Source organism: Ailuropoda melanoleuca, chromosome 16 (assembly GCF_002007445.2).
Source record: "Ailuropoda melanoleuca isolate Jingjing chromosome 16, ASM200744v2, whole genome shotgun sequence".
Lineage (NCBI taxonomy): Eukaryota > Metazoa > Chordata > Mammalia > Carnivora > Ursidae > Ailuropoda > Ailuropoda melanoleuca.
Window position 1 is genome coordinate 6821629 of NC_048233.1, and position 12531 is coordinate 6834159.

Below are 12531 nucleotides of genomic sequence, written 5' to 3' on the forward strand. Positions count from 1 at the left end.
TGAGCCGCCCTCGGGCTTGGGATCTTGCCCCAGCTCAAGGCTCCATGAGCAGTCATATGGGGTAGCCTGACTTCTCGCCCAGGGCGAAGTGGAGAACAAATGCAGAGCATACACCTGGGGCACTTGGAGAGATGGAGTCTTGAGGGAAGAGAAAGGCAGAGAGAGGTGGTCAAGCTGGAGGTCGAAAATAGCCCACGTATCTGCCTAAAGTCATCCCTCTCCCCCTCCTGGGACAGTCCCTTCTAAGCAAGGATCCATCTGGAAGCCAATTAGTTCTCCCTGGTCCATAAACGTGAATATGGGCCCACCCGTACCAGGCCAGTCCCATCTCCCTTCTGTGACTTGTCCTTAAACAGTGTAGCAACTATTAGGACCCTCAAACTGAGAACAAAGGGTCCAAAATCCCTGCTTTCAAATCCATCTGAAAAGCTTTCTAAACAGGTGTCCTTGTCATTAAAGACCTAAATGTGAGCCCTGAAACCATAAAAATTCTAGAAAAGAGCACAAGCAGTAATCTCTCTAACATGGGCTGTAGCAACTTTTTTCTAGATAGGTCTCCTGAGGCAAGAGAAACAAAGGTTAAAATGAACTATTGGGAATACATCAAAATAAAAACTTCTCTACAGCACAGGAAACAATCGACAAAACTAAAAGGCAGCCTACAGAATGGGAGAAGATATTTGCAAACGCCATATCTGATGGATTAGTATCCAAAATATATAAAGAACTTATACAATTCAAAACCCAAAACACAAATAATCCAATTAAAATATGGCAGAAGACACGAACAGACATTTCTCCAAAGGAGACATCCAGATGGCCAACACACACATGAACAGATGCTCAAAATCACTCATCATCAGGGAAATGCAGATCAAAACTACAATGAGATATCACCTCACACCTGTCAGAATGGCTAAAATCAACAACACAAGAAGCAACAAGTGTTGGTGAGGATGTGGAGACAAATGAACCTTCGTGCACTGTTGGTGGGAATGCAAACTGGGGCAGCCACTCTGGATGGAGTGCACCACTCAGTATGGAGGTTCCTCCAAAAAATTTAAAATAGAACTACCAATAATTCCAGTAATTCTGCTACTTGGTATTTACCCAATGAATATAAAAACATTACTTCAAAGAGAAACATGCACCCCTATATTTACTGTAGCATTATTTACAGTAACCCCACTATGGAAACAGCCCGTGTCCACCTAGAGATGAATGGATAAAGAAGAGGTGATACACACACACACACGCACACACACACACAGGAATGCTATTCAGTCATGAAAAGAATGAAATCTGGCCATTTGCAACAACATGGATGGAGCTAGAGAGTATTACGCTAAGCAAAATCAGTCAGAGAAAGACAAATACCATATGATTTTATTCATATGTGGAATTTAAGAAACAAAACAAAGTAGCAAAGGGAAAAAAGAGAGAGAGAGATAGAAACTAAGAAACAGACTCTTAACTATAGAGAATAAACTGCTGGTTACCAGAGGGGAGGTGGGTCGGGGCAGGGGGGAGATAGGGGATGGGGATTAAACGGAGCATTTATGATGGATAAAAATAAATTAAAATGACTAGATAGATAGACAGATAGATAGATGTCCTTGTCAGCATGTCCCTGGGTAAAAAGAAACCGAAGAAGGAGGGCGGTCTTTGCTACAATCAAGGTGACCAACTTACGGCTGCTCACTAGGGTAAGGTCACCATGGGCGAAACAGAAGTCTCAGTGAGTCCGTCGTGCAGATAACTCAATCTTTCCCCCTGAAATTCCTCCTTGCCTCAAAAATTTGGATACACACATGCAAAGGCATGTCAATGCCTGAGAGTCAGTCACACAAACACAAACATTATGTCGGTCCTGACACGTGCCCAAATGCACGTGCACGTGGACCAAGCAGCCCAGCAGGGAGGTGGAGAGCCCCTCCAGGGGCAGTACTCACTGCGGTGAGACCGGGGACTGCCGAGCATGGTGTCGGGCAGCAGGCTTCCCGGGGCGCCACTCGTGGTACAGTGCATGAAGCCGTCCTCACAGTAGCTGCAGAGAGAAAGGTCAGAGCCCGGCTTTGCAAGAGCGGAGACCCTGACCGGCCCCTGTTCCTCGCCTCCCGCTCACCCTCTGTCCCCTCCAACTTGGGCCGTCTCATAACTCATCGGAAACACAGCCTGCCGAGGCTCCCAATGGCCTCCGTGTTACGAAACCTAATGGCATGTCTTCTGTTCTTTCCTTACCTGATCCCTTTCAACACTATTCATCACTGTGACTATTCCATTCTAGGAAAAGAAAAAACTCTCTCCTGGTTTACTCCCACCTTCCCTGTTGCTCCTGCAGGCTCACCCCCCTGCTGGCTCCACCCTCAGCTCTCTCTTCTCACCCTGCGCTGTCCACCCCGCTCTCAGCTTCTATGACAGAGATGCGCACTCACATCAGAGCTGGGATCTCCCCCTCGGACCCGGGATCCGCATATGCAAGCGCTTACACCATAGCCATCTTGGTGTCTCAAAGACTTCAAACCCAGTATGTGCCCCCACCAAAGCCAGTCCTCCTCCAGAGCCCCGATTCATTGTATGATACCATCCATCCAGCTTCACAAACCAGCAAACTAGGGGTCAGCCCTCACACCGCCTTTTCCCCACCCCCTATGTCTGGCCATCACCCAGCCCATGGACTTCGTCTCCAAAATACCTCTGGCACTCATACCCGCTCCTTGGTCTCCACTGCCATGAGCCACCACCACCTCTCACCTGGACAAGGCAGGAACTCCGACCTGATGGCCATCCCTACACCTACGCTTGCCTCTCTCCAAAACTCACTTCTCTTGGCTGCCTGGGTATCGTCTCAAAACCTAAAGCTGATTATGTCACACCCCTGCTCGGACCCCTTCAATAGCTTCTGCTCAGGGGGCCTGAGGATAGAGACCAAATCCCTAAGATGGCCTCCCAGGCCCCATGCGCTGGGACCCCTGCCTCCCCTTCCTCCAGCCCATGTCAAGCGTTCATAGACCATACGCTTCTCTTCCTCTCACCCTTGTGCCATTGCGTGCATTGGAGTTATTACTTGGTTAACATGACTGGTCTTGCTCATTATCTCCTCAGCAGCCAGCATAAGGCTTTACATAAGGTATTCAATATATTTTTTCATATTCTTTTCTTCCTCTCCTCCAATCCCAATGCCCCTAACAGCACAACTATGTTATGGTATCTGGTCTCCTGAATGGCCCCCAGTGATCCCTGTATCCTGGTGTTCACACTCTTCTGTCATCTCCGTTGCACCAAGGTTGGTCCATGTGACCAATGGGAGACTCTACATGTCGCCTAAGATTGGTGATCAAAGACCGCGGCTTCTTTCTTGGTGCTCTCTCTTGGATTACTCACTCTGGGGAAACCATTCAAGAGCCGCCCAGCGGAGAGGTCCACGGGGTGAGGAACTGAAGCCTTCTGCCGAGAGCTGTGTGAATAAGCTGGGAATGGACCCTCGGGCGCCAGTCAGGGCTGCAGATGACTCCAGCCTTATGAGCCAACCCGAGCCCAACCACCCAGCCGAGCTGCTCCCGCAGTCCTGACCCTTAGAAACTGGTGAGATTATAACATGTTCATTGTTTTAGCCTGATGATTATATGTATGACCCCAAACGTATGATTATACCTTTGGGGTCAATTGTTTTATGCAGCAATAGACAAAGACAACTAATACAATCTTACTCTGTTCCATGTATATCTGCCTGAATGTATTCTTATAAAATATGTGTTTATTTTGCACACATGTGGTTTAATTTATATAAGTGGTATTATCTTATATATCACGCTGTTTGACTGTTTTCCTTAGCACCACGTGTTTAAGATTCAACCCTGCCAGGGCACCTGGATGGCTCCATTGGTTAAGCGTCTGACTCTGGATTTTGGCTCAGATCATGATTTCAGGGTCGTGAGATTGAGCCCCATGTTGGGCTCTGCACTAAGCGTGGAGACTGCTTAAGATTCTCTCTCTTCTTCTTCCTCTGCCCCGCCCCCACTCTCTCTCTCTTAAAAAAAAAAAAGAGAGAGAGATTCAACCCTGCTGATACATACCTACTTGCCAGATGCCTTCTAAGGCTGCACGAGTCTCTATAGTGTACGTCCACTGCATTTTACGTACGTACCCTCCCAGGGATGGACATGGATTGCCACCTGCTCTCGCCACAGCAAACAAAGCTAGGATTCACATCTTCATACATGTGCTCTTAAGAGCCTGTGTGAGAGTTTCTTCAGTATATACGCCCAAGAACGGAACTGTGGGAATATCAAGTGTGGATATCTAATTTGCATACACTGTGCCAACTGCTCTCCTGGGGGCAACTGATTGCACTTGAAGGGAGCAACACATCTTCCAGATTAAAGAAAGCTGGGGGCCTGGAGAGGGGAGAGGTTGTCAGGGGTCCAAGTGCATGGGGCCTGGGAGGTCATCTTAGGGATTTGGTCTCTATCCTCAGGCTTCCTGATTGGAAGCTATTAAGAATTCCAAGCAGGGGTGTGACATCATCAGCTTGAGGTTTTGTAAAGATATTGGGTTATCTGAACAATTGTATGTCCCACCAGTAGCAGATCGGGGGCCCCATATTCCACAACCCTGCCAACACTTGCCATTACCCAGATTTCCAATTTTTCCACTCTAATAGATATGAGTATCACTCATTGTTTTAATTTGTATTTCTCTGACTGTAATGATTTTGAACATTTTTAATGTGGCTGCTGTTCAATCAAAATTTAATTGAATGAGGAAGACAATCAGCCCTTCCCTCTCTGGGCACATACAGAAATTGTGCCCTCTGGTTTTTAACGAACACCTGATTCAAAGATATTCTCTCCTAAATGTCACAGTCTGTCTGTCATTTAGACGTGACCCAAAAGCTTAATTCTGGGGCACTTGGGTGGCTCAGTTGGTTAAGCATCTGCCTTCGGCTCAGGTCATGGCCCCAGGGTCCTGGGATCGAGCCCTCCCTCGGGCTCCCTGCTTGGTGAGGAGTCTGCTTCTCTCTCTGTCTGCCGCTCCCCCTGCTTGTGTTCTCTCTCTCTCTCAAATAAATAAATAAATAAAATTTTAAAACCAAAAGCTTTCTTTTATTTTTAGAAAGAAGGAAAGAATCGGAATCTGGGGATGTACTGTATGGTGATTAACATAATATAATAAAATAAAATTTAAAAAAAAAAAAAAGAAAGAAAGAAAGAAAGAAGAAAAGAAAAACCTTGCAGATAGGTTTGTAATCAACTCCTGGCCCAGACCTTGGCTTGCAAGAGAAGCAAGCACTCTACCGGAAGCCTATTCAATAACCAACCAAATGGCCTGAAGACACTCGCTAGCCCCAGGTGTCTGCACTTCCCACCACCTGCTGTGGGCATCCCCAGCATGAGCCCCATGGGACTCATTCTGCAGCCCCCACTTTCCAGGAAATCCAGTTTTCTAAATGAAGTGGAGAGACAGGATGTCCACTAGCTTTCAGCCCTGGTGCCTAAAGGAGAGACCGGGAAGAGGAGGTTTCCACATCATGGAGACGTCACTGATGTGCAAATCCCAAAGAGAGCCTGAAGCCAAGGCTATTCCCCCCAGCCCTGTTCACCCAGGGCCCTCTGCACCTCATCTCCCACTTTCTCTGAGCCTCCAGTACGGTAAAATGACCAGGGACACTTGCTGCCCTCAAAGTCACACCAGCCTCCTACCCTCTGCTGCTTTCCTCACCTCACTACGGCAACATGGGGGCCACCATGACTTTCTGATCGCCAAATTCAACAGCCTACTCTCCATGTAATATGAAGAGATCAAGAGTCCCTGGGTTCTATCACTCGCTAGATGATTTGGGAAAGCAATAATCTAAGTGTCTTACTAAAAAAGTGATGTTTGCCTCCTAACAGCGTTGTTTTAAGGTCCCAGAGAGAAACACCCTAAAAATCACAGCCGGACTACTGCAATAAGACGACCACTGGGCTAAGGCCCAACACTCAACGCAACAGATGTTAACACTCCCCTGCTCCCTTCACTTCCACAATTCGTCTGTGCCCTAGTTATGCCTTTTTGCTGGCCTTTCTCCTTTGACCTCTCTCATGGGATCCTCTTTCTCCTCCCCTTGCCCTCTGAACATCCCCTCGAGCTCTGCTCCTCTGCCCACGCCCTCCATGAGCCTCGTTATTCCCATGGCTATGCCCCCTACCTTCACACAAATCTTGTCCAGCCTCAAGTTCCACCTACACCCACCATTCCTGTGGCTGTTTCCATTCACTCACTAACACACCCTCTTGGTAACTCAGTCATCTGGGCTAAGACCAAACGCATCATCTTCCATCTACCAAGGAGGAGCCCTCTTGCCCTTCTTGTCCTCTCTTCTGGTCGTCTTGGCATTCCAGTTCAGAGCCCCGGGGCCATCTTCAGCAAACCTCATCCCCTCACACATGCCCCCAGTCTGTTTACTTCCCAGGGTCTCTGGCATCTGTCCCCTCGCTCCATTTCCACAACTGGTGTTTGCCCAGCACCTTAGCACCTTTTGACCAGACTGTGTCAACTTCTTCCCACAGCTGATCTCCCTGCCTCCATGCTTCACACAGCTTCCAGAATGCTTTGATGTTATTGCTCTGTGTTCAACACCTCTGAGGTCCTCACTGCCTACTGCTCAAGTCCTCACCCTACCTTTCAAAGACCCTCAATATCCCTCCAAGATTCCCTTCCCTCATGCAACACACACACTCTGACAGAGGACTTACCTTGGTGATGGGTGAGGACCTTCTGTGTGTTTTAGGCCCTGGGCATGGGTCCACCCCAAAGCCCTCACCCCACACCCCACGCCCACTGCTAGAATCCTCCTCAAACCCAAAGCTACCTCCCACACTGAGCCTTCTCCAATTGGAAGCAATCTGCCCTTTTCTGAATGAGTAGAGATGTTTTATGTCTACAAAATGGCTAGTCTACCAAACATAATAGTTCTTTCATCTCAGGAAACATTAATTGTACCTATTTTCTGCCAGAAGAGTGTCAGGTGCTGGGGATCGGGGCCTAAGATATGGTCTCTCCTCTTGGGGAGGTCACAGCCCAGAGGGGAGACACAACACACATTGTGCTGCAATCCAAGTCCAATGACAGCCACTGTTGTACTCTAAGTATAAACAACCTGCTTTGGGCACAGAGACTGGGAAGGACTGCAAATTCATCTAAGGGAAGAAGAAAAACTTCACACCAAACACAATGTCCAGACCTTGTTTGAATTTTGATTTGAACACACCAATTATATGTAAAAAGACATTTTGACACAGTCAGGGAAAAGTCAATATGGATGGACTATTAGGTGTCATCAGGAATTATTGCTAATGTTTAGCTTAATAATGATAGTACGGTTATGTTTGTTTTTTTTAAGTGCTTATCTGTGAGAAATACAGACTGAAACGTTTTCAGATGAAATGACGTCATAACTGAGATTTTCTTTATTCCAGCCAAAAAGGGGAGGTGGGGCTACATAAAATAAGATTGGCAAAGTGCTGATCATTGCTGAAGCTGGGGATGGATGCCTTAGGGCTCCTCACACCATTCTCTCTACTTTTATGACTGAAGTATTCCAGAATCAGGACATTTTAATTGGTCTCCCTGGTAGACTGTCGGCTTCCTTGGGGCCCACACAGTGTCTTGTTCACCTCTGGATCACCTCTAAGCCAACACCCAGGGCAGGGCATGTGCCAAGGAAGCGTTTGCCCAACAAACACTGTGTCACCAATTTCTCCTGTGACCGTGACCGAGGGCCTGGGCAAAGGGCTGCAAGAAGCACGTGCAATGGGAGCTATTTCTCAGGGCAGTGCACGAAGCAGGTCGGGATGAAACGCACCAGAGGCAAAACAGCCGCGGTCTATGTTCCTCCGGCTCAAAGGCCCCTGCCTGAGAACACAGCCAGGAGGCTGGAGGGGAGGGGACAGGGAGCCCTCCCATTTACTGTTCTCGAAAAGGGAAACTGAGACTGAGTGCAGGCAAATGGGAGGCCACAATGAAGCCGAAGGAGTCCTACTGGCTGTCTGCTCTAGGTCCCTGCAAGGTAAGGAAGTTATTCGAGCTGGGTGAAGTCCCAGCTTTGCTTCTGACTTGCTGTGTGACTCTGGGCAAGTTACTTCCATTCCTGGGCCTCAGTTTCCCATCCATGAAATGAAGGACCTGGAGGACCATTTCCCTTCCGAGCTCTGCCACTCCCAGGGGCCAAAGTCCTGCTGCTGGCACTTACCACATGGTGTGATGGTCTGAGAAGATGTCTTCGGGCTGAAAGATCTCGCCATCATAGTAGCAGGGGCACTGGGCCTTGGGCACGCACTCTCCCCTCTCGTCCAGGTACAGCCCTGGCGGGCAGAAGCAGCCTTCCGAGCAGACCTCTTCGCAGTCCTCATCCGGGTAAGAAAGGGAGCGGCAGGTCATGTTGCAGGGGGTCCCACACTGAAGATACATCTGGCCCTGCGGGCAGCTCAGCGCTGGGAGAGACGGGAGGGGGAGGAGGGCCTCAGTGGAAGCATGGAAACACACAGATGCCAAGGACTGAGGTTCTGGGACTTGGGGCGCCACCCCTTGCAGCTGGGACCCCTATTATACCTATATGGTCACCACCTTCCTTCCCACTCTGAGCAAAACTGCATTTTCAGCTCACAAATGTCTGTGATAATAATGGACACACATGGTTTCCCCTCTGCTGAACCCGAGGGCTCCCGCCTTAGTGGTCTCTGAATCCTTGAAGCCTGCGACCTGTAGAAATCAGGGGGATGTTGATACTGTGAATATTAAAAAGAACTGAGAATGGCAGCAAGGGCATTTCTCCCAAGATGATGATAATTAATTTAGCACCTACTGTATACCCTGCTCTTCACACAGCTCTTATGCCTTTTACTCCTCTCCCAGAGCTAGATCTCATGGCCCCCTGCCTACAGAGAAAAAAACTCAACGTAAGCTGAGTGACTTGTCCAGATCATGCCTTCCAGGCAGAAGCGGAGGCAGGATTTGAACCCAGTTCCCTGTGACCCAAAAGCTCACGCTCTTCACCATTATGTTCTAGAAAGAAAACTGCCCCTAAGGAGCCGTGCTGTGGAGGACAGCCACAAAGACCAGAGTGCTCTCGAACGTGCCCCAGCCAAGCCGGCCGCCCTGCCTCCCCACTGCCCTCACTCTCCCTGGCCTCCCACAGACAGACAGCACAGCGTCCAAGAGCCAAGAGAACATGGGGCCAAGTGTGGCAACGCGGGGAAACGGATGAGCTCTGTCTCCCAAATTCCTGGGTCTGAACCCCAGTTCTGCCATTAGTTACTACGTGACCTTGAGCACTTTCCTCGCTGGAAGAGACTCTTACCCGCCCGGCTTGTTGTGAAGGCTGAGGGAGCTAACAAGGTCTGAGGCACGCCCGGCACGTGGTACATGGTCACGGCTACTTTATCACTATGTCGACTGGGGAGACGCAGCCCCGGCTCCGCGGGTTCCAGAAGGGAGAGCCTCCAGAGAAAGGCCTAGGCCTAAGAAGACCTGGCACTCCTGGGTTCTGGCCAACACACGTACTCCCGGGAGCACCCCAGTGATGAAATTCTTTACTGGGGGAGTGTGGGAAAATGCCCGTTCCCACTGCTTACCAGCTGCTGTCCAAGAAATGAGAGCCTCACTCTGAGGACCTTCTTCCTGAGACCATTGGAACCCTTCCCCTCTCTGTTAGGGTCCATTTCTACAGGAGGAACCCACTGGCAGCACGTGTCACAGACGCTGCGAAAGGAAGCCCAGGCCACGAACCCTGGACATGGGGGGGGTGGAACATCTAGGGAGCCCCTGCAGCCTCCGCGTCCTGCAACTGCTTAGGGCTCGATGTTTGAGAGTAGCTGAGAAGGGAGGGGGCTCTGTCGCCATGTTAGACATGGATTTTTCCCTGAACCAGCAGAGAGGCTGGGTCAGTGGATGAATATTTACAGCAGAGCGGGTTAAGACGGGGCATGTTGGGCCATAAAGATGTGGCTCGCTTTCAATCCGTCGAACCTATGGTAATAAGGTCACGTTTCACCCATCAAAGAGCAGCTGGAGCTGAGCGCTTGTTTTCTCTGACAGACTGTCTCTAGAGCTGGCTTAGGGCCATATGAAGTTTCTCCTTTGGCCTTCTTCCCCAGAAGAAGTGGTACACACCTCAGTTTAACAGAAGTTTATCATGTATCCACTGTATACCAGGCACTGTGCTAGGCTCATGGATGCAGAAATGGTAAGACTTGGTCCCTGTCTGCAAGGAGCCCATGCTCTCATCAAGTTACAAGGAAAAAAAAAATGTGTGTGTTTCTCACACTCCACAAAGTAGCTATGTGATCAGTCCTTACTCCCTGAGTGTCCCCAGTTGGTATGGGCTCTTCTTAAGGATCGAGTTAGTGGTTTAGGGAGCTCTGTTCATTTTTCAGGAGGAAAATGCCCATCCTCCCTAGGTTCAGGCCTCTGGGGCCATCCGGCCAGCCTTTTCTCTGGTTCACCTCCACATAAGCCCATAGAGACAGAAAACTCCTTCCCACACCCCCAACCCCCACATTTTCTACCTCCCTAACCAAATTTCAGCCTGTTCTCTCTGTTCTGTTCTCAATGGCAGTGAAGGACAGTGGCTGTTTCGAGATTACAGAATATGTCGGTAAACCCTCAGCATCTGGGACAATGTCCTAAATTAAGAAATCGTTCAGATGCTGTAGCACACTGATAATACAGAATTTCTAACGTTGGTAGACAACCAAACCATAATATGGCAGAAAATTATATTCACAAACAGCATGCCATTTACTCCTCATTACTTTGCCCAATTTCTAAACAGCAAACCCCGATGAGGAAGCTACGGTGCAGAGGGCAAGATGAAGAGTTCAAGGCCACAGAGCAGGGAAGTCACAGGCCGGTTCCGGGAAGGCCTCAGACTCTGCTCCTCCAGCCATGACTCTGTGGCTTCCTGGGCCCAGAGGGTCAGGGAGGCACAACTGCATGCCTGCATAGACATGGTCCCTTTCGTCCTTACTTCTGCATCTGCTCCTCTTTTTTACAACCTTGCTTAGACTCCAAACATGAGTTGGCGCTCATTAGACCGCAATGCTTCTAGAAGATTCTAGACACTTCTAGAGCCCCCTACCGAAGCTTCTCTTTGAATACATGATATATTAGGACTTTCACCATTTCTCATAGCTCCTATTTTCCTGCTTCTGCCAAGACCATGGACATATTTGTCTCCAGGCACATCTATTTCACCCTAAAAATCAGAATATTCATGACACCTCATTCTTTCAGAATATCCCCTTCATTTCCACGCATCACTACTACTGTCCCACCGTGGAACAACTCTTTTCTGGCAAGATGGTGCCTTTTTAAAGCCTGTTCAAGTACACTGCCTCCAGAAAGCCTTCCTTGGTTGCCCCCGCCTTAATCTAATTATCCTTTTATTCAGTGTGATGGTCACCTAGTAGGGAGGCAGTTCTCACCTATGCCTCAAAATAGAAGCAGGTTCAGGCTTTACACCACTGGCATTGCCTGACCATGCTAGGCCACCCAGCCCATGTTCCCAGAGTAGCATCACCAACAAGAGCAAAGTGAGAGCAATGTAGCCACTCAAGGGACTCGAATGTGGAGCAGATACCCGCTCTGGCGGCAGAAATCTAACAGGGCAGAGTGAGACTCCATAGTCAGCTGGGGACAATGATGTCATTCAACTCTACACGACTTTATCTGAGATTTGGGCCAGGAGTCCACTGATGGTTTGCCTGGAATTATAAGCGAAGGATTGGTAGGTGAATTCTCCTACCCCGCCCCCCGCCCCACCAGACATACACACACTACCTTCATGAGACCCTCCGGGGTGCAGAGACCCACTGGGATCTGGGACCCACTCTCTCCTCAATCTGGCCATACACGTATTAAACACTAGGTGGCAGCAGCCACAGGAAATTTCTGCTTGGCACAGACTCCAAGGTTCGGGACCTCGAGGTAGGGGGATGCAACTCGCGCTGCTAGAATAGGCCAGAGTAATCACACGGTCCTGTGGGAGAGCCAGTCCCCACCACTGTGTCTTGCTGGAGATGGAAGGAGAAAGCGGCTGCAAATGAAGAGTTCTCCCAACCCAGGCTTGCCAAATGGGCTTGGGCCCTATTCTGAATGCAGTAATTCAGAGACAGTACTTAGAAAAGCACGAGCCGTGCGCAAGGCACCCGAGGAGGGCTTGGCTGGGCTGTGCGGGGGCTGGCGGTCAGGGAGGGCACCCACCACAGAAGCTGGGCTCCCGCCACCCGATGTGCACGCCTTTCCGGGCACAGGCTGCGGCGTAGTTGGCCACGGCGCTGCAAAGGCAGTCTCTGCCGTCGGAGCAGGAGCAGACGTCGTAGCGGCAGTTCTGCACGTAGGGCAGAGGGCCCACGGCGCGGTGGCAGGCCTCGAACTTGGAGGACGTCAGCAGGGCGCATGCCTCGTCTGCAAACCTGGCTGTGGCGGAGGAAAGCGCGCGCGGTGTCGGTGGGGGAGCTGCCCCTACCCTCGGTGCCCCGCCCCTACCCT

At 49.8% G+C, this 12531-nt stretch overlaps 1 protein-coding gene across 1 annotated transcript in view; it reads right to left on the reverse strand.

The window, feature by feature from the left end:
• VWF (von Willebrand factor) overlaps positions 1 to 12531 on the reverse strand; it is a 138439-nt gene that overhangs the window by 67729 nt on the left and 58179 nt on the right. The window contains exons 15-17 of the mRNA XM_034645977.1: positions 12244 to 12459; positions 8234 to 8474; positions 1953 to 2047 (exon numbers count right to left, since the gene is read on the reverse strand). Of these exons, the coding sequence (XP_034501868.1) occupies positions 1953 to 2047; positions 8234 to 8474; positions 12244 to 12459 (552 nt within the window). The remainder of the gene's footprint in view (positions 1 to 1952; positions 2048 to 8233; positions 8475 to 12243; positions 12460 to 12531) is intronic.